Raw genomic sequence first — 22,124 nt, 5'->3', positions numbered from 1 at the left:
TCCTTTAGATCCATCCAGGTTCCTAGGAGCAGCAGGCCCACTGCCACCTCAGACACACTCGGGCTGGTGGCTTTGCCTTGTGTCCTCCCATCCTAGGACTTCTCACAGTCAGCCCTGGTGTGCAGCTCAATGGAGAAAGCAAGGGCTTGGGTTGAGCTTGAGAGCTCAGAGTTATAGAGTACTGAAGAACAAAGCAGTGTTTAGATTCTCTTAGTCTCACTCTCCTCTCTACAAACTGCATATGCTGCTTAAGTGAGGATGGCAGAGGAGAACTGGACCCCTAGGGCTGCTGGACCTGCCCTCATGGCCTCTGAGTCATGGGGCGTGTCTGGGTGTCTGACCCTGACTGTGTTTGAGGCTTCACAGCTCTTGTGAGCACTTGCCTGCCTTCACCTACCTGACAATTTAGGACATGAGGCCAGTGAGGCTGAGTGACCTGCTACCCATGGTGAATGCCAGGGCTGATTCTGGAGGCCAGGTCCACACCTCATCCCCAGAAGGTGCAAGTGAGAGGAGAGGAGGCTGAGGCTACTGAGAGATGAACTGTGGAGATAGGAGTGTTTGGCTGGCTTCTGCTATATCCAGGAAGCAGCTCTTACTGGCTCCTGGTCATACTTTGTACCCTACAGAGGGATTTGGCAAACCACAATTATGGGCAGGACCTGAGTCTCCAAGATCAACTGGCTAGGTAACACCTCCATAGAGGCAGGGCCTCCTGGAGATCCCAAATCCTGTAGACCAGTGGTTCTCAGTGCTGGTCCCAGGATCAGCAGCAGCAGCTTCACCTGGGAACTTCTTGACATGCAAATCCTCAGCCCCTACCCAAGCACTACTGAATCGAACTCAGGCGGGACTGTCAATCTCTGTTTTAATGAGCCCTACAAAAGATTCTGGTGTATGCTAGAGTTTGAAGACCATGGCCCTAGACCATCCCCTGACTCCCTGTGGCCATTAGCCCTTCCAACCCCACCTTCCCAAGTCCTCCTGCCTGTTTCTGAAATTGCTCTGATGAGGCTTATCTTGAGTTCTCAGGTGAGGAGCCCAGAAGAGTGGTGCTTGTCCTATACTATCTTCTACCACCCTGCGCACTTCTCCTTTCCAGGGACATAGGTCCTTTTCTTGAAAGTGGAAGACCTAGGAAGTAGAGATGGTCCTGTCCTTCATGCAGAGCATCTTTATGCTGCCATGGGGACTGAGCTGGTGGCCGCACAACCTGACATACCCTGTCCGGGTGCCTCTGCTTGACCACAGTGTGCTCATGATAAACCTTCGACATAGTGACCCCACTGATGAGAAGTGGCTCATAAGTCACCCAATGAAGCCATGGACCACCCTAGCAGGCTCTGGGACAGTTAACAGTCTCACCTCCAGCTGACCTGAATAAGGGCCTCACTGACCGCTGTCCATTCTCCCAGGCCTACCCCTGTGGGCTAGGGACACCCTGCCTCATGCCTGGCCCACTGCCCAGAAGGCAAAGAATGTGGAGGAGACCGCCCCTTCTCCCCTGTAGCCTATCTGGGGTTGGACACCTGCTCATTTCCCTGCAGGAGAACTCCTGAGGATTTCAAAAGTAGACTCTGGAAAACTTTAACCTGGGCTATTGTAGGCTTTCATGGGTCCAAAAATGTGTGAAATTTTAACAAAAAAGTACATTTTTCTGGACATGCATCAAATTCTCTAAGGGATCTATTACCCCAAATAGGCTAAGAACCACGTTCTCTAAGGAGCCCCTCAGTAATCTCTGGATTACTGGAAGGTTCCTAGATATAAATGGGGAAACTTAATCCATAGTTAAGTATTAATGGGAAAGGAAAATGGCAAAGAACATAACATGGCAATTTATTGACTACAAAATACATGACTTATAAACATGAATAGAATATACATTGACTTATAACATGACTTATAAACATGGATAGAATATACAATCAGAAAGTACACAAAGCTCAAGTGTATCGCTCAATAATTACTTACAAAGTCAACAAGCCATCAACTAGCACCAGATGCGTAAAGAGAACATTACTAGGCACTCCAGAAGCTGTCCACAGACCCCTTCCAGTCATATATTCCCCTCCTCCACAAAAGTAACAATTATCCTGACTTCCATTGCCGTATGTCAGTTTTGCCTAATTTTAAAACTTTAAACAGAAACAAACAACATATTCTCCTTTGTGTGTGGCTTCTTTTACTAAACGTCATCTATGTTGTCTCTCATGGTGGTTTATTTTCATTGTTACATATTACATATTATTCCATTGTATCAATATACTAGTTTATTCATGCTTTTATTGATCGACTTTTGGAGTTTTCCCCATTTGGATAATGCTATGAACACTCTTGTACATGTCTTTCTGTATTTATTTATGTCACTGGCTTATAGTATAGGTGTATGCTCAGTAATAATATGCTGAACTATTTTCCAGTGTTTATACCAATTTAAATTCCCAATGGCACCTTATGTTTTAACAGGATCACTCTGGCTGCTGCACTGGGAATTTGTAAGAGCAATGGTGGAAGCAGGAAGATCATCAAGAGGTTTTGCATTAATCCATGTGTGATAAGATGGGGCTCAGCTCAGGACGGTAGTACCAGAGATGGTGAAGAGTTGTTGGATTTTAAAGGTAGAGTCAACAGGAATTTCCTGACAGGTTGTATATGGAGGATAGAAAAAGACAGGAGACACGGATGTGTCTGAAGTGTCTGGCCTAATCAACTTTATGGCTGGAACAGTCATCAACTGAGATTAAAACTTGGCAGCCAATCTATTTGGCATTTTACATTTGAGATGTCTATTATACATCCAAATAGATACGTCAGCTCAGTTGTTTTTTTTTTTTTTTTTTTTAAGATTTTATTTATTTATTTGACAGAGAGAGACACAGTGAGAGAGGGAACACAGGCAGGGGGAGTGGGAGAGGGAGAAGCAGGCTCCCCGCTGAGCAGAGAGCCCGATGCGGGGCTCTATCCCAGGACCCTGGGATCATGACCTGAGCCGAAGGCAGACGCTTAACGAGTGAGCCACCCAGGTGCCCCCGTTAGCTCAGTTTTAAAGGTCCCACACACATCACATCACACATACACTTTTGGACAGGGGAAGAATAAAATAATTGGCAGAAAAGATTTTGTAAAGTTTTTAAAATTTTTGTTTTTATTCTAATTTAAAGTAGATAATATATTCACATAATTCAAAATTCAAAAGATTTGTAAATGCATGCATGAAGGGTCCCCATACTTTTGTCCCCAAGCTATTTGGTTCCATTACCAGGACATAACTGATTTATTGTGTATCTTTAAATGATGTATAAAATTTTCTTTTTTGGCATTAATAATTGGGAGTTTCTATCTTGAACAAAACAAAACAAAACAAATGGATATGTCAGGGAGGCAGCTGGAGTTCAAGAAAGAGGTCTGAGTCATTGATTAAATTTGGGAGTTGGTGGCAAATGATGGTGTATTGGTAAGGGTCCAATCAGGAAAGAGAAACTCACTGTAATTTGAAAAGGAAAAGTTTACATTAAGCATTATTAACTACAACAGGGAATTGGAGCAATGAGGTATGGGCTAGTAAGAAGAGAACTCTAAAGAATATTAAGAATAGCAGATCTGAGGAGCGGCCAGTACCCTAGGACAGGGAAGAGTCCCCCTCCTCAACTCCAAGCCCTATCAGCTGAGATCCAGACCTCATTGAAGGGGTATGGCCACGGCCCACTGGTGTCAGGGCGGTCTCTGCAGTGCTGCACCACTGGAACTTGCTGGCAATCCCTGTCTGGGTGCTGGGGAAAAAGGCAGGTGTCTCAGGAGAGTCCCTCCATGACAAAAGTGCCAGGAGGTGGGGGTAGGGGAAGAAAGAGTGGGGCGTGCTGGCCAGCAGATGCTGCTGGGCACCACATACTGGAGGCGCTGGCCCTGGAAAAATGACCCACCTGCAGGAGCCTGGCCAAGAAGCAGAGCAAAACCAGGCAGAAAGACTGCTTGCTCCTGCAAAGCCTCTCCATCGCCCCCTACTTACAAAACTTTTAATACATATGCCAGTGTCAACGGAAACATTTTGAGAGTAGGCAATTGAGAATGAATTTGTGGCAGAGATACAATAAATTGTTAACGGATACAGATGACATATAAAACTACAAGACAGAATGAAATCACCAGGGAAGAAGTACAGACACAGACGAGAAGAGCAAAGGCCGAGTCCTGCGGGCTGTCTAACTTGAACATGTCAGGTAGGAGTGGAAGAACCTTTAGCAAAGGCTACTGAGAAGGAGCAGCCAAGATTGTGGGTGGTGTGCTGGGAGCAAAGAGAATCTAAGAGAGAATAGGAGGAGAGGAACTGGAGAACATATTGACAATTCCTTTGTGAAATTTTGCTACAAAGAGGAACGGAGAAAAGGTGTAGTATCTGTTATAGGAAACGGGCCAAGAGGAGTTTGTTTTGAAGATGGGAGAAATAACCGCATGTTGTACAGTGATGGGAATAGTCCAGTAAAAACTGATGATGTTGGGGAGAGAATAGACTGAGGGGAGTGACACCCTGGAGATGATGGGATCTTGCACTTGAGTGCAGGATTCCTTTAGGGGGACATACTGGTAGGTCACCTACAGTAACAGGCAGGTAGCAGAGGGGAGCATGAGTGGATGTGGTGGTCAAAGTCTGTGATGGTGGGAGTCTTCACTTCCATTTTTTTGGTGAAGTCAGAAGCAAGGAAGGGAGAGGTGGTGGGAAGGACTGAAGAGAGAAGATGTGAAATACTCATTTGGAAGAATGGCATAGACCAGGCAAAGTTAGCATTATTGAGCTGAGGGTGGTCAGCCTGGTTCCAGGGTTTCCTCCAGCCATCTGTGGTAGCATGCCGTAGATGGAGAATAGGGTCTACCCAGGGCTCTTATTTTACCGAGCAGATATGATGAGGTGACAGGGAGGTGAGGCAGTCAGTATACAAGAGACTGATGATAATGATTGCCCATGGAGTTTAAGCGAGCTTACTAGGGAAGGAGAATTCATCAAGGGAGGAAGATCTGGGTCAGAGGTACTGGTTGGATTACAGTTGACTTCAGGGCATTAGAGGGAGAAACCTCAAGATGCGAGGTGGCAGTCAGTGTGGGATGCTTTGGGGACTGCAATCCTTGGACCTGACAAAGTCTAGGGTCTGATCACAGGCAGAGTGAGGGGCTGATGTAAGAGAGAGGACAAGAATGGGACTCATGGAGCTAAGAGAATGTTGGGATTATCTACCTGTAAACTGAAAGCTCCAGGAAGTGAGAGGGATACTGTTGGAGGGAGTTACTAAATTACACACTCTTGACAGATGAGAGAAGTGGGTGCCCTGTAGAGTAGCCCGCCCTAGCACTGCAGAGTGAATACCTGTGGGATGCCGAGGGAGAGAACGAGCTCACTGTGAAAAGCATGAAGCACAGAGGTTTCAATTACTAGAGTGCGCCTAGTTTTGTGGGGGTAGAACCGAGTCTCAGGAGCACTGGTGAGAGCACACTGAAAAGAAAACCTCCAAGGCAAGAGGGAGACACAAATTCCGAAAACGTACACAGCTTTGTAGCCACGAGGACATCCCAGCTCACCTGAGATGGGGGTTAGATGAGCTTCAAGAAGTCCCTCAGGTGGGAATGGGCAGGGCCCTGGGAGGGCAAACCCGTGCCGGAAGAAACTGCAAGAGGCTGCGTTCTTCCGCGGAAAGGCCCATTTCCAGGACCAGAGAACGTGCTGAGTCAGAGTTTGTCCCTGCCCTCAGTCTCGGTGCTGGCAAAAGAGGGAATTACAGCACTGAAGAAGTGCGAGAATGTCCAGCTCTGCCATCTTTAAGGATGAGCAGGCAGATGAGCCAGACAGACTCCCAACCGTGGGCTATTCCAATAGGCCATGGAGGGACCTGATGCCGGTGGCATTCGGAGGCGACGGGGGCCACGACTCCGGTTGACCGAGACTAAATATGTTACTTCGTCCTTCGTCCTACACCAAGGAACGGGCTCTAGGCCGCACTGTCGCCACGGCCTCCGGGGGAACTCAGACGTGCGCGACGAACCGGCTCGGAGTCGCAAAGCCGTGTGGGCAGTGCGGCCGCCGTCCCCGCCGGGTCCGGGCGGCGCGCGGCCTCAGGTTGGATCGCACCGCGCAGTTGTCGCCTGCGCCCGTCCTCAGCCAATCAGGAGCCTTCCTTCCGGCTTTCCCGCGAGTCGTCCTTTGGCCGGTCTCTTTCTTCTGCAGCCTTGTTTCCTGCCGGCCTATAGAGTCCGCGCGTAGGGTGCATTTCCGTTTCCGGCGCTGTCCATGCGGGCCTGAGAAGTAGCGGTTGTGAACCCGGTAACGGCCGCGGGGTAGGGGAGGCGGCGGTGGTGGGCACCCGGGGACTGGGGCTCTGAGAGTTTTGCGAGTCGTGCTTGGCAAAGTCGGCCAGGACAGGCTTTGCTCCCGAAGAGCGCCTCAGGCGCTGGACCGGTCACACACAGTGCGTGCCGGAGTCTTGCTCCGAGGTCCTTGGGATGGCTGAATGAATTCGTGCGGAGAGCCGGAACCGGGTGGGGAGGTGGCAGGGAGAAGAGAGAGGTCGTTCCTTGGCGGGATAATCCTAGCAGGTGACTCAGACCTGGGCCACATCTGTTGATTCCATGTTGTGCTTTTCCCATCCCTCTCCCCGCCCCCCAAGAGAGGGAGAAAAGTGTCAGTACACGTTTGGAAACAAAATGTAGTAGAGAAGAAAAATAACGTCCTGAAATCACATAGCTATTTAGTTTCAAAGCGTTCCCTAGAACTCGGCTCTCCTAACTCCTGGCTGGTGTTTCCTGACATTATGCTGGTGTATGTGGACTTCTATTGGCGCTGGTGTGTGTCCGTGGGAAGTCTCTGACTGATCTCCTAAGTGCAGCCTTCTCATGTGGCCCTTTACTGCATGGCATGAAAGATACTAGTTTGGATTTCCTTCGCTAGTCGGATCACAGCTGTAGTCCTCTCTTGGCAAAATGCCTAGTACATCATAGGCAGGCACAAACATTTATTTATTCAGTAACTTAACTGAGTGAAGTGATCTTTTTTCCTTTTTTCTTAGTTTCTTTTTCTTTTTTTAATTAGCCAAGTGCTCAGATTGTATACAGCCTGGTTTCCTAAAAAAGCTCACTAATTCAGTGTTTCTCAATTTATGGGCCATGAATTCGTGGACGCTCAGAAATCTTTGTAAGGGTTTCTGCAAATACATGTGGTCTCCAGGCATCATCCACAGTCAACCATATCTCACACATATAGATGTTACTATTTTTTTAAATGCATATAAATGATTATTGTAATTTAAAAGTTTTACAGAATCAACAGGTACTAAAAGTAACACATGTTATCATGTTGGAGGATTATTAAAATGCTTTAATTTGTTAAAATGTCTTAAAGGTGGTTTAAGTTTGGAAACCAGTTCATTAGTGCCACTGATATTTTGGGCTGAGCAGTCCAGTATGGTAACTACTAGTCACATATGGCTATTTAAATTTAGAATGGAATTAATTAAAATTATATTCAATTTCAGTTTCTCAGTTTCACTGGGTCCATTTTAAGTTCTCAGAAGCCACATGTGGTAAGTGGCCACTGTGTTGAAAAGTATAGGTATAGAGTATTTCCATTATTGCAGAAATAGTGCTGATATAGACACTTAAGATGAATAAAAAGTAACATAAGCAGAAGGAACTAGCAAATCTAATTTATAGCATAACAGAGAAATGAAATGGGGAATAGTATTAAGCAATTTCTATCCTTGTTGCAGGAATACCTTATCTCTTCATAAAGAAATAAATGAAATTTGCTGTTTTTCCTTGGGTGTTTTCTGGATTGTAAAATGTTTCCCATATCCCTGCCTTATCAATGTAGGTTAGAGTTACCTGTGAATTGGCAAAAAGCCACTATGGAGACTAAGGACCAGAAGAAACACAGAAAGAAAAACAGTGGGCCCAAAGCTGAGAAGAAAAAGAAACGGCATCTGAAGGATCTCCAACTTGGAGACGAGGAAGATGCCCGGAAGAGAAACCCCAAAGCTTTTGCAGTCCAGTCTGCTGTGCGGATGGCTCGATCCTTTCATAGGTATGTTTAGCTGGAGTCTAGTTGTTATTCCATTTATTCTTTTTAAACAGTAGGAGACTCCCCAGATGTTTGGATTCATGAGTCTTTAACAGCTTTGAAGGACATGAAGATGCATGCCATATTCCTTTTACTAAAATGTGAGCCTAGGTGACTCAGTTGGTTAAGCATCCAATTCTTGATCTCTGCTCAGGTCTTGATCTCAGGGTTGTGAGTTCAAGCCCTGCATTGGATCCATGCTGGGCATGGACCCTACATTAAAAAAATAAAAAAATAAAATGTGAGCAAGTAGTCTTTCCTGTGGAAGCTGTCTTGCCTCCAGTATCTGCCCACTGATTGGCTTTTTTTTGCCCAAGAGAAAAGCTTAAGAGTTTTTCTTTATAGAATTTCTTTGTTTGTGGAGTTAAGCTCTGTCGGTTAAGCATCCAACTCTTTATGTGAGTTCAAGCCCCATGTTGGACCCCACACTGCGCCTGGAGCCTTCTAGAAAGAAAGAAAGAATTTGTAAAATTTAAACAGTTTCTATGGTAATAAGTGTGCTTGTGTTTTTTTCTGGATATGTTTCATATAATATGTAGTAATAAATAGCTTTATTTAATGCATTCTTATTATATGCCAGCCATTGTACTTTAAACATTATTGAATTAAATTCTAATAGGAGAGCCAAATTTAACTCCACAGCTCCTGCTGTTATTCATTATGATACACTGCCTGCATGTTTATCTTTTTTTTTTAAACTAGTACAGTCAGCTAATAAAGCAATCAGATTTAAGGTGTGTATAGTTTTCAATACTCTATACTGTTGAAGTCAATCTGTTTTATGTTTACTAAAGTGGTTATTTGGATTGGGTCTAGAAGTTAACAAGTTAATGGTATCCATATTGTCTGTTCTGCTCTCTTTAAAATCTTTACTTATAAGGATGATGCCTTTTATATTTTGAAAGTGGATTTAATTTTTCTTTCTTTTTACAAATAGGACTCAAGATTTGAAGACAAAAAAGCATCACATTCCAGTGGTTGATCGAACTCCATTAGAGCCCCCACCAATAGTGGTGGTGGTGATGGGGCCTCCAAAAGTTGGAAAGAGCACTTTGATCCAGTGCCTCATTCGGAACTTCACCAGGCAGAAGCTGACAGAGATCAGAGGCCCTGTAACGATCGTGTCAGGTAGGAGGGTGCTACCCCAGGCTGATAGGGCATATGTCATCTGAGGGATAGGCATGTCTTTGTTGAACATTCTGTTGGACTGGTAAATGTTAAAGTAATGTTCTCACTTCATATTACCTCTCTTGTACTAAATTGGCTATAGCTTCAAAAAAGGATAGATTCCCTGATATAATAATGATATAGATGTATACCTAATTCTGACTGCTATATGGATTTGCCAGGTGTGTTCTCTGAGAGGTTTGGCAGGCCTGGGCAGCCTGGGTTGTTCATGGTGACAACCTTCATTTAACAGGGAGTGAGTATCCGCTGTGTGTCAGGCATACCTGCTTGCCCTCGTGAAGCCACATTGTTAGGAAAGTGAGGGAGATTTCCTCTCTTTTTCTGTGAGAAGTTGTCTGGTCTGGAAGATGGTGACCTTTCTGTTTGAGGGAAGATGAAATAAATTCCCAAATGGCAATGAAAGAATCTGAAATTTCTTTCCTTTTTTTTTTTTTTTTTTAAAAGATTTTATTTTTAAGTAATCTCTCCACCCAACGTGGGGCTTGAACTCACAACCCCAAGATCAAGAGTTGCATGCTTTGGGCGCCTGGGTGGCTCAGTTGTTAAGCGTCTGTCTTCAGCTCGGGTCATGATCTCAGGGTCCTGGGATCGAGTCCCACATCGGGCTCCTTGCTTGGCAGGAAGCCTGCTTCTCCCTCTCCCTCTGCTGCTCCCCCTGCTTGTGCTCTCTCTCTCTCTCTTAAATAAATAAATAAAATCTTTAAAAAAAAAAAAAGGTACATGCTCTACTGAGCCCCTGAAATTTCTTATTATAGCAATAATATAGTTGGATTGAGGCTTTTCTTTTTTTCTTTTTTTTTAAATTTTATTTTAAGATTTATTTATTTATTTTAGGGAGAGGGCACGCAAGAGCAAGTGGGGACAGGGGTAGAGGGAGAGAATATTTCAAGCAGATTCCCCACTGAGCATGGAGCCCGGAGCCCCATGCAAGGCTCCATCTCAGGAACTGGAGATCATGACCTGAGCCAAAACCAAGAGCCAGATGCTTAACCACTGAGCCACCCAGGTGCCCCAAAGCTTTTTCTTTATCATAAAGGCATTACTGTCATTTTGACAGAGTTCTTATTAATTTTTTTTTTTTTAAAGTAAACTCTTACCCCCATTGTGGGGCTTGGACTCCTGGCTTGGAGATCAAGAGTTGTATGCTCCACTGACTGAGATAGCCAAGCACCCCACTTTTATGTATGTATGTATGTATTTATGTATTTATTCTTCTATGTATGTATGTATTTATGTGTGTATGTATTTATGTATGTATGTATTTATGTATTTATTTATTGATTGATTGTAAACTCTACCCTAACGTGGGGCTTGAGCTCAACTTTAAGATCAAGAGTCACAGACTAATTCCTTTTAACTTAAGTTAGAAGTAATGACTGTTCCATGAAGATTCTCTTGCATTATGTTTGAGGATGTTTTTAGCTACAGTGGGAATGTGGGGAACTTTGATAAAGATAGAGGTGTTGGCCTGCTGCTGAACAGCAGGATCATGGTCATCGCGAAGCTTGCTTGTCTGCCCATTCCAGGCAGAATTTTACGTGTTTGAGCACTTTATTCATGTGGGTAAACTTCTGATATTATTTTAAAATTAGGGAACCTAGCAAGAAAACCAAGATGGAATTTATTTTATCAGTTTTCTCCTATAAAAATGAACTTCTGGCATACTTGTGTAAGGGTATATGGTGCTTTACTGGTTAGAATTTAAAATGGTAATTAGAGTAAATGGATATTTTTTTTTTAAAGTAGAATTTGGGGGTTGTTCCTGGGTGGCACAGTCAGTTAAACATCCGACTCTTGATTTAGGCTCAGGTCATGATCTCAGGGTCATGAGATCGGGCCCTCTGTGGGGCTCCGAACTCGGCGCAAAGTCTGCTTGAGATTTTCTCTCTCTTTCCCTCTCCCTCTGCTCCTCCCCCTACTAGCATGCTCTCTCTTTCTCTAAAATAATTAAATAAAATCTTTAAAAAAAAATGAAATTGTTGTCTTTTCACTTACAGGTAAAAAGCGCAGACTCACCATTATTGAATGTGGGTGTGACATTAACATGATGATTGATCTGGCTAAAGTGGCAGATTTGGTAAGTCAGTGGGGGCAGTGTGAATTTCTGATGAGGACGTAACAGCAGTGTGGTATATTATTTATCTCATGTTGAAAGAAAGAAAGGCTTATGATTATTAAAGGAATGGTGAATATAATCAGGGATACCATAGATGTGTTTGAATTGATGATTATGATAATACTGTTATAATAAGAATGGAATATGCACAGTGAAATGTCTCAAATCTACAAGCGAATTACAGAAAAACCTTTAACATAGTTAATTAAGATATACATACAGACAGACAGACATACAAATATATAAGTAGTGAGACCATTTCTTGAACCCTTACTAGGCACTGTGCTAACAGCTTTCTAGAAATTTAGTTCATCAAATCCCCCAGTATGCCTTAGAGGTAAGTAGGTATTATCTCCAGTTTACATAGGATGAAATTGAGTCCCTAGAAGTTAAGTAGTTTCTGAGTATAGGAACTCTGCTCTTGGTGGTGCCAGAAACTCCAGTTCTTAATGATTATGACAAAATAAGTTCATGAATTGCCTTTGAGAAGTTGTCAGAGTTTATAATAGAAAATCTAGACAGTACACAACATATGGAAATTGTGCAACTTTGATTGCATTTAATGGTAATGTTCATTAATTACATTTTAAGTTAACAAAAATAAATCTAAGAAAAAAATAAAGCCATATTGATTAGGGAGAGTGGGGTAACAGAGGCCGTTTTTTGTTTGTTTTTTTGGTTCAACAATTTCTGGAAAGCTGTTTGGTAACATGAGCTACAGATTTTAACCTTTGGCCCAGGAAGTGTCCTAAAATATAAAATAAAAAGTAATTTAAAATAGATGTTATAGCTGTGCCATTCTAATATCAGAAAACTCAATGCCGGGGCGCCTGGGTGGCTCAGTTGGTTAAGCGACTGCCTTCAGCTCAGGTCATGATCCCAGGGTCCTGGGATCGAGTCCCGCATCGGGCTCCCTGCTCTGCGGGGAGCCTGCTTCTCCCTCTCCCACTCCCCCTGCTTGTGTTTCCTCTCTCACTGTGTCTCTGTCAAGTAAATAAATAAAATCTTTAAAAAAAAAAAAAGAAAACTCAATGCCATTCAAATTTTGAACATGTAATGCTATACTATTAATAAAAAGTGTGTCATTGTCAACATAAAATAGTATAAACTAATTAAATCTCGTGTTTTGAAATGATTACAGTAGTTTAGCATATGAGTCATTGGTTCCTTTTTTATGTAAAATATACCAAGTCCCTAATTTTAAAAGCATAGACATATTAAGAAAGATGTCTTTCATATACATCTTTTTAAGATTTAAAAAGGAACCCATGCATTTGGTAAAATATTCAAATTGTATTATAGAGTACAATGCATGTTTTCTCTTTCCTGCTATGACCCCTAGTCTCTCAGTTTCCCTCAAAGCAATATTCTAGATATGTATATAAATTCACATGCAACGCTTTTAAAGCATACACTATTTATTATACATTCTGTTCTGTACTTTGCTTTTTTTTTTCCACTCAGTATGTCTTAAAAGTATATAAGTACTATAGCTCAACCTCGTTCTTTTTAAGTATTCTGTTGCATGTACCATAATTTTTTAACTTGTTTAAAAATGTTGATTGCTCTGCTCTGGGTTGTCATAAAGCCTCCTAAGTCACAGCAAAGGCATGTACATACATGAATTTGTGTGTATGTGCACGTGTGTGCTTTGAAGGAATAATACAGGCTTCATTTATCTTTAGTTGACAAGATTGTCAGCTAAGGGGCTGTTGCTACCTATTCTTCTGTTCCTACAATGAATTGCTTGGCCCGTGGCACTCTATGGTGTCAAATGGGATATAGGGCTATTCCACTTCCAGCCGCTCACCTTCAACCTGTTCAGGGGCATGGAAGAACTCTGCTGCCAGCTTGGCCTGTGGTCTGCAGTGGCCGCTGTACTTTCTTGCAGTGCTCAGTGGCCCACCGTCATGTCATGTATTTTGTGGTTTAGGATTATGAATGTTCCTTAATTTAACCAAAGATAAGTGTTTCTGATTCTGTTTCTGTGTGTGTGTGTGTGTTTCAATTAGCTACAGAAAGATGAGAACAGAGATGTCTTTAATATATTAAAACTAGAAGTATCCAGTAATGAACTCTGAAATTATTTTGCATGTTTGAAGAGTCAAAAATCTTAAAAATTGGTTTTATATGCTTATATTTTCTTATAGATTAGCATTCCTTTCAATTCTAAACTGATAGCTTTTTTTTTTTAGTTTCTGAGCAAATGCATGTTATAAATTAACCTAAGATAGAGCTTTCCTACTATATACCTCCCAGCAAAAAACTTTTTTTTTTTCCCCTGTGAGAAGACTGAAACAAAAATGTTTAGTTTTCTTACATTTTTGGTATTTTTCACTGATTACCACTTCATCCCATTTTTTGGATGTCAGAGATCTGTTGCTTGGTTTTCTTGTTAGAGACCTGTTATTTGGCCTAAAAATACCTTACAAAAATTTTTATTTCTTGAAGTGAGAACTTTCCAGGTGAGGGCCAAATTAGACCCAGCTTTTTCTGAGTTATTTCTAATACATCCAAATTCTTGAAGTGGAAATTTATATTGTGGTGGATATTGTTTTATGGTTGCCTTTTAGAGAAAGTCAAAGGGTGGCATTTTCTCTGTCACGATGATCCCTAAGTAATCATTTGATTTAGTCCAGATTAGGAGTTGGCAAACTTTTTCTGTAAAGGGCCAGATGGTAAATATCTTAAGCTTTGCGGGTCATAGTTTCTTTTGCCCCTGCTTAACTTTGTTGTTGTAGTGCAAACACAAGTGTAGACAGTACATAAATAAATTAATATGGCTGTGTTCCAGTAAAACTTTAGTTATAAAACAGGTCATGGGTCAGATTTGCCCCACGGACTATAGTTTGTTTATGGTCTGTTTTGAGTAGCTTCCTTGAATAATTGTGTTTTCTGTTTTAGGTTTTGATGCTTATAGATGCCAGCTTTGGGTTTGAAATGGAAACATTTGAGTTTCTAAACATCTGTCAAGTACATGGCTTTCCCAAAATTATGGGCGTTCTTACTCACTTAGATTCCTTCAAGCATAATAAACAACTGAAGAAGACAAAGAAGCGATTAAAACACAGGTTCTGGACAGAAGTCTACCCGGTAGGAAGAGAATTAATTATTGAATACTAACACTATAATCTTTAAAAAAAAAATAGGTTGAGTAGGAGAGATTAATAAGCATCCCTTCAGGATTCACCTTTGGAATTTCTTTTATATATCTGTTCATACTCCCTGCAGTATTTCCTCAAAATAGTCTGTATTTCAGAACTCTTGGTGTGTCTCGTTTGTCTCTGTAGCGCGCCCCCCCCCGCCCCAGCACCAGGCAATACCTGTCTCTAAATGTTTTAGATTTGTGATTATTTAATAGAGTTTGTCTGAAGTTTCTTGTAGTTACAGGCCCAGGAACTATAGCGCACACATACGGCCAGTCCACTCTCCCCTGCATACTGCTGTGGCCCATTGGTCATAGAAGTTTTTCTGTGCCCAGGAGCCTCACTGTCCTCCCTGTGCAGTACTCTAGACAGATGCCACTGCTTGACTGGAGAGCAATCTTGAAGCTAAATGTATTTGCAGTTCTGCCTCTCCTAAGCCCCAACAAGAGTACTGAAAGAAGGCAGAGAAGTTTGGGAAGCACTGATAAGTGGTTTTCTAGAAGTCTCCCTTAGAATTGCTTCTTATTTAGAGGTCTTTATTTTGATATAGTATTGACAAGAATTTAATTGAAATTTAATTTTTTGCTTTTTTAATGTTTAGGGTGCCAAGCTGTTCTACCTTTCTGGAATGGTACATGGAGAATATCAAAACCAAGAAATTCACAATCTGGGCCGTTTTATTACAGTTATGAAGTTTAGGCCTCTTACATGGCAAACCTCTCATCCTTATATCCTAGCAGACAGGTAAAAAGTACATGTAAAGTTTTTCTTTCTGGCCGGTATATTTCAAAGCTACAAAGGTCAGAAAAAGAACAGTAATAGAGCTTATTTTGTTCTTATTTTTGAATAATGAGGGAGAAATGTAGTTGGTGGAAAATATCTCCTTTTTTTGTATCATTACCTAAAGATGCTGTGGCTTCAGGAGTAAAGTATGAAATGTTTAGAAAAAATGTGAGGATTTTGAAGCATTTAAGGCTACACGATATGGTCCTGTCCTGCTTTTTCAACCTTAATCTTCAGTGATAACTGTCTTTGGACCATGGTGCTCTAGTCACCCAGATGTGCCCTTGTGCTTTCTTTTCTTTATGTTTTTTCCATATTCTTTTCTCAGCCTGGAATCCCTTTCTCTACTTGCCAGAATCCAGGACACACCAAAAAACCCAGATCAAAGCTTAATCTTCTTCCATAAAGGGTTTTTCTGGATATGTTTTCATCTCTTCCTTAACCCCAGGTGCACGTTATTTCCCATTTCTGGTATTTTACTCACAGAATGTATATTACGTAGAGCCTAAGAGCAGTGCAATCATGTGTTTGCCTCTTTTCCTTTGGGAGATGGTGAACTACACTTCCTTATTTCTGTATTTCCTATAATTTTCTAAACAACGTATTTAGTGAACTAGTGAATTTGATCAGTCTTTGACACGTGAAGGGAGGTACAAAAACTTTGACATTTATTTCTACCTTACGATTGGGTTTTATTTTTCTAGGATGGAAGATTTGACAAACCCAGAAGATATTCGAACAAATATCAAGTGTGACCGAAAGGTGTCTCTTTATGGTTATTTAAGAGGAGCACACTTGAAAAATAAAAGCCAAATTCACATGCCAGGTATCCTTTTGTTGTAAAATTTACCAAATTTGTAGAATTCTTGGGATGAGTTACTTCATTTCTCAGGAAAACTGAAAAATGGCCAAATAAGATAGAGCCACAATGCCAGAAGTTTTAAGACTAACTGAGCTCTTCCTCAGCTAGCGAAGGTGTTGAGTTGACCAAATCCCCTCTGTTCTGATGACATTGGTTAGCTGGAGAGGCAGAGTGCCATGACAAACGATATCCTTGTGGTTGAAGCCTTCCAACTGTGGGCTGTTTTTGTTGACAGTTGATACACTTATAGCTGAAGCCATCTTCCTCTATCTGTCCTCCAGGTGTAGGAGATTTTGCTGTGAGTGATGTCAGTTTCCTCCCGGACCCCTGTGCCCTTCCTGAACAACAAAAGAAGCGCTGCTTAAATGAGAAGGAGAAGTTGGTTTATGCACCTCTCTCTGGAGTTGGTGGTGTCCTATACGACAAAGATGCTGTTTATGTCGATCTTGGTGGCAGCCATGGCTTCCAAGAATCGGTAAGAGGAAAGTGACAGGAAATAATGTAGTCAGCTTTTATATACTGAAGCTTTTTATCTTTATTTGTATTTATGGTAAAAGCTACAATGTATATTGTAAATATACAGAATACTTAATTGCACTAAGCAGAAAGTAAAATACATGTTCTCCATTCTGTTGCCAAGACACACCGGGGAAGGGGCGCCTGGGTGGCTCAGTCGTTAAGCGTCTCCCTTCAGCTCACGTCATGATCCCAGGGTCCTGGAATTGAGTCCCACATTGGGCTCCCTGCTCGGCGGGAAGCCTGCTTCTCCCTCTCCCACTCCCCCTGCTTGTGTTCCCTCTCTCGCGGTCTCTCTCTCTGTTGAAAAATAAATAAAATCTTTTTAAAAAAATAAAAAGACACACAGGGGATCCTAGGTCTTCTAGTGTGAACATTGCAAGCAGTTTGGTGCTTGTACTTCCTGTCTTTCTTTATACAAGCATACCTCATTTTATTGTGCTTCGCTTTATTGCATTTCACCAATATTGCCTTTTTTACAAATTGAAGTTCATGGCAACCCTATATTGAACAAGTCTGTCGGTGCCTTTTTTCCAACAGCATTTGCTCACTTTGTGTCTCTGTGTCACATTATGTTAATTCTCACAATATTTCAAATGTTTTCATTATTATTATATTTGTTACAGTATCTGTCATAAGTTATTATCACTGAAAGCTCAAATAATGATTAGCATTTTTAGCAATAAAGTATTTTTTAGTTAAGGTGTGTACATATTTTTTAGACATAATGCTATTGCACACTTAATAGACTACAGTATAGTATAAACATAACTTTTATATGCACTGGGAAACCAAAAAATTTCATTTGACTCGCTTTGTTGTGGTGTTTTAGAACCGAGCCCACAATATCTCTGAAGTATGCCTATACAATATCTGTGTTTTCTAGCTCTCTTTGCTCTCTCTCTTTTTTATTTTTCTCTCTAAACATATGCATATTTATCTAAATTATATTATGTATAATTAGATGATTACATATTACATGTAAATACCATGTATTTGTATACATATAGATGGTCTTTGTGTGTCTGTGAGAGAGAGAGAGAAGTAATTATTTTATTTTTTTTAAAGATTTTATTTATTTATTTGAAAGGGAGAGAGAGGGCTAGAGAGAGAACACGAGAGAGAGAGCATAAGCAGTGGGGAGGGGCAGAGGGAGAAGCAGGCCTCCCCCGCAAGCAGGGAGCCTGATACAGGGCTCGATACCAGGACCCCAGGATCATGTCCTGAGCTGAAGGTAGATTAACTGACTGAGCCACCCAGGTGCCCCATAATATTTCTTATATGGGCTCCAACTTTAAATGCTCTTGCAACTTTTGGGGACACCTAAGAATACATGATTCCATTTTTCCCTGTTAGTATTTGTAGAGCTGCTTTGGTCTTTTTTACAGCTGTGTGATATTTTGTTGTCTGGATAAATCTTATTTATTGAACCAACCCTTGGAAATCTGTGGGGAGGTCACCCCTAGCTTCCCCTGGTTTGAACATTGCTGCAGTTAGCACTCTCAAGCATGCAGTTTTGGTCACTGGGAGGGATCTTTCTATGCAGTAAATTCCTTGAAGTGAAAATTTTGAATCAAAGGCAGCAGAATTTTTTTTAAATGAACCCCAGATTTTCATTTTGTTTATTCTGCAATGGAATTTTATTGGGCAAACTAAATGTTTTGTGTAGCATTGGCACTTAAGGTTTTTCTAGCTAAGTATTTAGGTTATCAGGTTGTATACTCCATGAACTTTGGAAAAGTTTAATGAAGACAGAGGTCAATTTTAGACTAGGTTTTTGTTGTTTTTTTTTTTTGAGGCAATAAGGAATGTTTTCAGAAACTATGTTTAGGATAATTTTGAGAAACTGATTGAAACCAGTATGTGTCTCTTCCGAATTCTTGTGTGTTCCTCGCTTTCCCTTTCTTGGTGGCCTTGACAGGACGAGGTGAGGCCCACTCATGAACTGGTACAAAGTCTCATTTCCACCCATTCCACTATCGATGCCAAGATGGCTTCAAGTAGAGTGACACTTTTTTCGGATTCCAAACCACTGGGGTCAGAGGATATAGATAATCAAGGGTAAGTTTGCCATTTTTTTGTTTTTCATAAAAAAATATTATATTACAGAAGATTATATCACCTGTCATTCTGCCATCAATACACCTTTTGGTGGGATTCATTCCAGGTTTTTTTGCTTTGCTTTGTATATACATATGTTTCTGAAGGCTTTTCAGTTATGTGACCTTGCATGGAGGTATTCTTGAAATATTATACAGGATTCAGTTTTTAGCAAACCCAGAATATTCCTCAGATATCACAAAATGTTTTCTATAGGTTGCTTTTGATTCTTAGGAGCCCTGAGGCCACTTGGCTTTCTTTTAGTGACCACATACTAGTATAAGCAGAGTAAGGAAGCTTGTTCAGGTGGTTGTTAAGAAGCTACATATCTTATCTCTTAAAGTTTTCCTTAGACTGTGTTGTAGTATGTCCTGGGTCAGTATCCACTAATATGTAGCTTATTTGAATTATTTTTAGTCTGGGTTGGGAATTTGTATATCTTATACTTAATGAGTGTTTTGGTTTTATTTAGTGATTTATGTGTGACTCCCAATAAAAATCAGTCTGAAAATGATTGAAATTATCTAGTTTATAATTTATTATAAATGTATACAAAGGAAAATTTTTTGGAAAAATTTATCTGCTGCCCTCTAATTAGCAGATGGTATAGATGATAGTTAAGTACAGTATTCTTAATATGTGGCTGGCATTCTTTAACAGGAAGCTCTTACTTCCACCCCTTTATTTTAATATCACTGTTGACTAATTGACTTTTTAAAAAATTCCATTTGTTATTATCCTATTACGATCATTCTTTCTGTTGCCTAGATTATCCCTTCATTCTGTCTCCTGTGTCCTTTTGGCATTTGCCTATTAGCCTTTGAGCATTTCCTGACTTTATGACACAACAGGATGTTCCAGGCTTAACTTTGTATTTTCCTGGCTTTGGATCTGGAATCAGTCATTTAAGGATCATCTATTTCAAGCTTGGAAATGATCAGTCTTCTAAAATATTGATCAAACACTCACTTCCCTTTAGAGCAATTTTTCCCTAATGTTAGACTTCTTGTTTTTTATTTTGTTTTAATTTTTTAAAAAGATTTTATTTATTTAATTGACAGAGAGACACAGCGAGAGAGGGAACACAAGCAGGGGGAGTGGGAGAGGGAGAAGCAGGCTTCCCGCCGAGCAGGGAGCCCGATGTGGGGCTCGATCCCAGGACCCTGGGATCATGACCTGAGCCGAAGGCAGACGCTTAACGACTGAGCCACCCAGGCGCCCCAAGACTTTTTGTTTTTTAAAGGTTACTTCTTTATAAGTTATTTTGAAGAAAGGTGTTAGGGAACTGTGCTTGAGTTTGCTCAGTATCTCTCCCAGTATTTATCAAATCATTTCTTTCTATGCTATGTTATTTAAAACCATTCCTTGATATTATCTTCTGTTTGCCTAAGTATTGACTTGCCATGTCTAGAGTAGCCAGTTACTGTACAAATTGAGTTATTTTGCATTTACTTGGTCATATAGGCAGTGGATGCCAAAAGAGGAAAAGCAGATGGATTTGAAAACTGGCCGAGTGCGTCGGAAAGCCATTTTTGGAGATGAAGATGAGTCTGGAGATAGTGATAACGAAGATGATGAAGAAATGTCTGAAGGTGACAGGTTGGACGATAGCTCTAGTGATGACGAAACAGAAGAGGAGGCAGATGCCGAAATGACGAATACGGTGTATGCGACGGGCAGACGTGTCAAACGGCAGAGACTCGAGGAGATGGAAGAAGACCTCGAGGTGGACTTGCCAGCATTTGCAGATAGTGATGATGATCTCGAGAGGAGCTCAGAGGAAGAAGGAGAAGCAGAGGAAGCCGGTGGAAGCAGTGAAGAAGACGACTCCCCTTCAGGAGAGAGGGTTATTTCAGAATCTAAAGTTGTTGGAGACAGTAGTAAAGCAGGACTTGTACAAACTAAGGGTTTGAGTAACAGCTTGAATTTGGAGAAAGCAACCCTCACCACTTCAGATTCAGGCCATTGCACAGCTGAAGAGGCATTTGCATCTGAAGATGAAACTGAAGAAAGCTCCTGTCTCAGTACAGAGGATGAGGATTCAGAAAATGAAGAGGTTATTAGAAAAAAGTTTCCAGAGTCTTTTCAAGTGGCCGGTGGTCAGAGACTGGGGTCAGAGAACTTAACTGATGAGACCAGTGATGTGGAAGACTTACTTAAAGAGGAAGAAGATTACAAGGAAGAAAACAACCATTCCACAGAAACTTCAGGTATGCTTAAATTTAGTGTAACTGTTCTTATAAACTTGGCACTGGAAATGTTCTACAAATAGAATGTCTACATTTGGGAGTCTGCTGTTTTGGAGATTTTGTTAACTTTTCAAATATTGCACTCAAGGATTTGAGGATGAATGAGCAGTGAGCTCAAGGCAGAAAGGACAGATAAACACACTTAACCCATGTTGGCGTTGGTCCTTCCAGGCGCCCTCAAGTGGAAGGAGGACCTTTCCAGGAAGGCAGCTGAGGCCTTTCTGAGGCAGCAACAGGCAACTCCAAACCTTCGAAAGCTTATTTATGGCACAGGTAAGAGAGCTCTGGTTCACATCTAGAAACGTTTTAGTTTCTTAGACCATTTTCTGGAAGGGAGATGAGGAAATTGGTTGGAGGATTTGGGTGGTACTTTTGAAATCCATATGATATCGTTGGCTGTCGTAGTTTATATGTAGCAGATGTTTTTAATCATCAGCTCATGGGTTTGCCATAAAACTTTTGACGAGAATACTCTCCATTATGTCATTTTATATCCTCTATCCAAAGTCCTTCAGGACATTTTTTTGGGTAGAATTTAGTGCCAGAAAAGAACAAAGTGGTGCATTTTATATTGTGGTCCCAGTTACTACGTGATTAGAACAAGGCCAAAGGAGTATATGGGAGCTAGGAGCATTGAATCGAAAGGTTGGTGTGTGCTGATTTCCATTCAGGTTTTGCCTAAGTACTCTTTTTTTTTTTTTTTATGTTATGTTAATCACCATACATTACATCATTAGTTTTTGATGTAGTGTTCCATGATTCATTGTTTGCATATAACACCCAGTGCTCTTTAATACCCATCACCAGGCTAACCCATCCTCCCACCCCCCTCCCCTCTAGAACCCTCAGTTTGTTTTTCAGAGTCCATCGTCTCTCATGGTTCGTCCCCCCCTCTGATTCCCCCCCCTTCATTCTTCCCCTCCTGCTATCTTCTTTTTTTTTTTGTTAACATATGTTGTATTATTTGTTTCAGAGGTGCAGATCTGTGATTCAACAGTCTTTCACAATTCACAGCGCTCACCATAGCACATACCCTCCCCAAGGTCTTTCACCCAGCCACCCC

General features: G+C 41.3%; 1 protein-coding gene across 2 annotated transcripts in view; it reads left to right on the top strand.

Annotated features, from left to right (window-relative positions):
- The first annotated feature begins 6,193 nt into the window (after window positions 1-6,193).
- BMS1 (BMS1 ribosome biogenesis factor) overlaps window positions 6,194-22,124 on the top strand; it is a 43,836-nt gene continuing 27,905 nt past the window's right edge. The window contains exons 1-12 of one of the 2 annotated variants that reach the window (XM_035024606.1): window positions 6,225-6,310; window positions 7,856-8,065; window positions 9,039-9,229; window positions 11,287-11,366; window positions 14,310-14,498; window positions 15,153-15,295; window positions 15,663-15,782; window positions 16,039-16,160; window positions 16,478-16,671; window positions 18,634-18,773; window positions 20,277-21,022; window positions 21,233-21,334. In XM_035024606.1, coding sequence (XP_034880497.1) covers window positions 7,890-8,065; window positions 9,039-9,229; window positions 11,287-11,366; window positions 14,310-14,498; window positions 15,153-15,295; window positions 15,663-15,782; window positions 16,039-16,160; window positions 16,478-16,671; window positions 18,634-18,773; window positions 20,277-21,022; window positions 21,233-21,334 — 2,203 coding nt within the window. In that variant the 5' untranslated portion in view covers window positions 6,225-6,310; window positions 7,856-7,889. Of the gene's footprint in view, window positions 6,311-7,855; window positions 8,066-9,038; window positions 9,230-11,286; window positions 11,367-14,309; window positions 14,499-15,152; window positions 15,296-15,662; window positions 15,783-16,038; window positions 16,161-16,477; window positions 16,672-18,633; window positions 18,774-20,276; window positions 21,023-21,232; window positions 21,335-22,124 lie in introns of both variants that reach the window. The other variant, XM_035024615.1, reaches the window with a different exon arrangement.

Source organism: Mirounga leonina, unplaced genomic scaffold, assembly GCF_011800145.1.
Source record: "Mirounga leonina isolate KUSES-001 unplaced genomic scaffold, KU_Mleo_1.0 Mir_114, whole genome shotgun sequence".
NCBI lineage: Eukaryota > Metazoa > Chordata > Mammalia > Carnivora > Phocidae > Mirounga > Mirounga leonina.
The sequence above is the reverse complement of the archived record's forward strand: the minus strand, read 5'-3'. Positions and strand labels throughout refer to the sequence as shown.